Source organism: Limulus polyphemus, unplaced genomic scaffold (assembly GCF_000517525.1).
Source record: "Limulus polyphemus unplaced genomic scaffold, Limulus_polyphemus-2.1.2 Scaffold132, whole genome shotgun sequence".
Lineage (NCBI taxonomy): Eukaryota > Metazoa > Arthropoda > Merostomata > Xiphosura > Limulidae > Limulus > Limulus polyphemus.
Window position 1 is genome coordinate 399,064 of NW_013665742.1, and position 5,322 is coordinate 404,385.

Below are 5,322 nucleotides of genomic sequence, written 5' to 3' on the forward strand. Positions count from 1 at the left end.
GATAACATTTAGGGTTATATTCATCTGTGTATTTATTTCCTATAACCCCATGATGGATAAAGAAGTTTTATTTTATAGTCTAGCCTTGTTCTTATATTTCCAACTTATATATATAACCTGATAACATTTAGGGTTATATTCATCTGTGTATTTACTTCCTATAACCCCATGATGGATAAAGAAGCTTCATTTTATAGTCAGAATTTTCAAGTCAAACTGAGGCACAAATAATTATGTGAAATTCGTTTTTCTTCTGAAGGTGAATACAACTTGTCCTTATACATAACGAACAGTTTTTCAGTAGCTGGTGGCTATCAAAAATCCGTCTAAGGACGTTAAAATAATGACTTGAAAATCCTATTTAAAATACCATAGGTAAGAGGCCAGAAAGAACGATTGTAGAACACCCTTCTTGTTAAGAGTATTTGAAGAGTTCTTTCGATGAAATTGAAATCTCGCGCTTTTTGCGAGTTTTTTTTTATGACATTAACGTTCCCGTTTTTTAAATTCTTATCACTGGTCTGTAACACTTCATTCCACAGTTTCAAAGCCACGTCCCTTGGCGGTTGACTCGATAAATGAACGGTTTGGTCTGCCGATCAAAAGTTATAATGAGGAACCCCTTGCATGTCTCACATGATATATGTTCTGTTATGTTCTTTGCGGTTCCATCTCGTAACGAGGTTGATAAATGATGTTACATGAATAAGTTTTAGTACAGGTCTACACATTTTAAGCTCACATTGTGAAGTATTATATTCAAAGTGTCTGTGCCAGCCGTCATACGATTTTTCTTTTTATCTTGATTGTCTATACATTTATAACTGAGAAAAGAAAATATCCTAATTAATACGACCTTCCGATCAGAGTAAGCTACCTAATTACATCAAAAATAAAAATGAAACCTGTAATGAGTACAACTAATTAAATATAATTTAATTATGTTTGTTGAATTTCGTCTCGGGTTGCTCGAGGGCTACCTGTGCTAACGTTTCCTAATTTAGAACTGATAGACTAGAGGGATTGCAGTTACTCAACGTCATCCACCACCAACTCTTCGGTACTCTTTATCAACGAAAAGTGGGATTGATCGTCACATTATAACGCCCTCATAGCTGAAAGGGCGAGCATGTTCGGGGACGGGATTCGAACTCGCGACCCCTGTTCTTATGTTCTTACTTATAAAGATTAGAATATAATGCTTCATCAGTTAGGTATCCTGGTTGATAAAGTTTTGATATTTAGACGTTGAAAATTTATAGCTTTTAAACAAAACAATTTTTTTTAGAAACACAAAAACGTTACAATTTCAAAAGTCGTATGAATCATTAGCAAGACGATTTTTCGTTTATTCTGAATACCAATTGACTTAAAACTAGGATGTCAGTTTTTAATCAAGTAAGCTATTTATTGACTTCTTCGTAAGTGTATTTAATCAACCTGATACACTATTATGATTAGACTATTTTTACATCAGCTTGGTTTGATGTTCACATTGTCATAATTCAGTTTCAATCGAGTATCCGGGTTACCGATTAATAACACTGTTTTATAACCATAGCTTTTACTTTCTGTACATATCTCTGTAGCATTTCATCTCATAGAAGCATTAAAACTGTTTAATTAAATCTAATTATGTGAGTTTCTAAATCTTATGGCAGAAAAGTTACTTGCTGGTCTCTTTTTTAGAATTTTCGAGCTTAGCTACACAAATTGTTATCTGCGCATAGCCGTCTCTAGTTTGGAACTGACAGACTAGTCAATAGTAAATTTTGACTATAGCTCTTAAAGAACGCGTTTTATTAGCAACGGGGCGGGAACCATGAACTCTCAGATTCGAAGTTCAAGCATTATGCCAAAAGACCAACCCGGCCTAGTAAAGTTATAATAAGAAATAAAATAAATCACATTATACAGGAAATCTCTTAACATGTTATGTTTTATGTAACTATTATTATAACCTATTTGAATCAGATATACCGATTTATCTCTGATAAGGATGCTTAATTAAGTATACTGTTCACTCTGCGACGATGGTGTTTTCTCTTTGGTTTTTCTGTTATGTTTCAAAATATTAAGTTGAAGTATTCGTTTCGTCGTAGATAAATATTAATTCATATGAACAGCGCTTTGCATATTGCACTTTCCAGGTACAGCTCCGAAAAACAATGGAAAAAGTCCACGTGATTCAAGAAACCATATGATTATAGTGACAGGAATAGTTGTGATGGTTGTGTCAGATGTTTTTATTAAAAGGTAAGGAACAGGAATCCAGTTAAAATTAAATGGTTTTTTTCATTAAGCAAAAAAATATAATCTCTTAGAGGTAATTACTAAAGTTATTTATTTTCTTTGTTTACTTGCTGTTTATTTTGTTTATCTTTTGAAGGATGGTCCATCATGTGGTATTATATATAGGTGTGTGTATTTTACTTTATTTCTATGCATTAATTATACGATAATTACTATACCAGCAATATTATTTTTACTTTAAAAATAAAAGCTCTTAGACCACACACTGGAGCCGATCTTTGAATTAACGTTATTTCTTTGTTGTTGTTGGCAGCTGACGGACTGAAAGCCTGATGATCGTTGTAAGGAAAGAAGTAAAAATACAGATTTTGTTCTACACCTAGAAATTTCCAGAACTATCTCTTGTCTGACATATCATTCAAAAATATTCTTTCAACAGCATGTTAGAATTGTGCAAATATTTGTACGTAAGGCTTATTACATTGTCTTACGCGTTACAAGCTTTAATGGCTGACTAAGTAAGCCACGAAAGGTTGTCACGGGGAAATATTAAAACATATAGTGAATTTATATGCGAGTCGCGTTCATGGACATTAGTTACTCGGATAGACTTGAGAAACTACAGTGTCTTTATACGAGAGTCGTGTACATGAGAGCTTATCACCAAGATATATGTGAAAAGCTTTAATAATTTATAATAGATAATAGATCTTGGATATTTGTCAAACAGACACGTATACCACTGTAAAAAATATAGGAATACATAAGAGCTATTCTTCTTCATATCATATATAAAGAAAATGAACGAACACAGCTTCAAGAAGCATGATTACTTTAATTTTTCTTTCCGATTTAATGTTTGACTTGTGTTTTTCATTGGAGATATTGTGTCACGCATGATTAACCACTGTGGTAAAATGAAGCTGAAACCTGAAACTACAGGCTATGGCTAAAGCTGAAACCTGAAACTACAGGCTATGGCTAATATCAGTCACATATTCTAGATGTTCGATATTTGTATATTTTCACTTAACCACTGTGGTAAAATGAAGCTGAAACCTGAAACTACAGGCTATGGCTAAAGCTGAAACCTGAAACTACAGGCTATGGCTAAAGCTGAAACCTGAAACTACAGGCTATGGCTAAAGCTGAAACCTGAAACTACAGGCTATGGCTAAAGCTGAAACCTGAAACTACAGGCTATGGCTAAAGCTGAAACCTGAAACTACAGGCTATGGCTAAAGCTGAAACCTGAAACTACAGGCTATGGCTAATATCAGTCACATCTTCTAGATGTTCGATATTTGTATATTTTCACACACAAAAAACTAATACTATACTTTGAAGATAACGCTCAAGAAAAACAAGAATCATAATCTACCACTAATAACTTTTACACCTGTCTTCAAACCCCTCTTATATAGATGTGTGTGTGTGTGTGTGTGTGTGAGAGTGTTAGAAGTGTTTTCTCATAGGTCACCTGAGGTTACTGGTTCTGGTAAGTCACGTGTGTGTGTGAGTGTGTGTGTTTGTGTGTTAGAAGTGTTTTCTCATAGGTTAAAGCTAATGAATAACTACTTTACGTTTCAAGGCTTTCGAATAGTGTCATACGGAACGATACATGTATGGTACTTTTCGTCTCCATTGCTGCTGCATCATCTGTTTATCGATATGATAGGCATAAGTAAAATATAATTATAAGCGCTATATTAGTCGTAAGGGGGCGATAAAATCAGTACAAAAACAGTGTTAAATGATATAGACGATGATACTCCAGTTTTCATCACTGTTTATTGATGCATATTTTATTGCCCCTCATATTCTCTTTATGCTGACTTGTAGAAAAAAAATATGATATATTTTAACTACTTTTTTGACTCTCATTAGTGTTAAAAGTAGAATCTTTCTTGGACGAAATGTTTGTTGAATTGATCAGATCAGTGATATTCTAAATTAGAATGGGCAACTTTTAGAGGCTGAGTGATGTAACGCTTTATGTGGTAATCAGTGTCAAATATTTTCCCTTTAATAATTGGTTTTATCTTTACCAAATAAGCAAAATCAGATATGTTAAAGTACATAAATTTGAGAAACAAAATTATCGTTAAAACGTAAAATTGAAGGAATGGATGCAATATTATTCAATCTCGCAAAATGAAAAACGCCATAATACACACGTTGGTTTAATTATTTCTTTGTTGATTTCTAATATATATATTGTATGTATTTATTTACTTGCTGTATTTACGTTTGGTAAAATTATATGGTTGGTATGATTAAACTGTAGTAAGTAATGAAATAAAATTATATCTTAAAAGCCTTGGATTCTCTATTTCAGTTTATTAGCACCAAGCTTTATGTTCTTTTTCTTATCGCTCAACTTAGCCTCAGTGCAAATACACATTAAAATGAAAGAAAAAAGAATTAAAAGGTGAAATATACTGGAATACATGCGAAGCCGCTCGTGAAAATAGCCAATGGCATATCAGTTTAAGATCTGTGAACGTTTCTGCTGACTTAATATGTAATTTGAGCAAAAACAGGTATACTTTGATGAATATAATGCTTTGCCAACAAAATCTACAGTATTTTTTACACAGCAGTTTGGAAGAAAACGATAATATTAAACGCTGCTTATATTAAGTAATTGTTACTCAACCTTTAACTCTTTCGTTACCATGGATACATACAAGTCTCTATCTAGAGCACGGTCACATGAGTTTTGAATTACGTGACATCATGAATATTGGGCATTTCTCCTCAATCAAATTTTATTGTGTATACAAAATAAGCTCGGCTCTGAGACAGTTGTTTTTCTATATATGTGGCAACGAAAGAGTTAAGTTAGTTTAGGTTTGTGGGAAAGATGCTTCTGTGTAACAAGTATTTACTTGATTTGTTTTTTATCTCGTAGATGACTCGGATCTTACCAAACAATAGGAATGACAGGTTTGATAGTTATTATGCTGGAATTATATTATTTACAATAAAATTAATCAGTTACGTATTGTCGTTAATTTATTTCGTTGCTCCTTATATCCTTTTGTTATACTGTTTTGTTTTCGTGAA

At 32.8% G+C, this 5,322-nt stretch overlaps 1 protein-coding gene across 1 annotated transcript in view; it reads left to right on the forward strand.

Moving 5' to 3' along the window:
- The window catches only part of LOC106473667, a 21,720-nt gene extending 19,067 nt beyond the window's left edge, over nucleotides 1–2,653 (forward strand). The window contains exons 4-5 of the mRNA XM_013934349.2: nucleotides 2,151–2,256; nucleotides 2,567–2,653. Coding sequence (XP_013789803.1) covers nucleotides 2,151–2,256; nucleotides 2,567–2,570 — 110 coding nt within the window. The 3' untranslated portion in view covers nucleotides 2,571–2,653. The remainder of the gene's footprint in view (nucleotides 1–2,150; nucleotides 2,257–2,566) is intronic.
- Nucleotides 2,654–5,322: the final 2,669 nt, after the last annotated feature.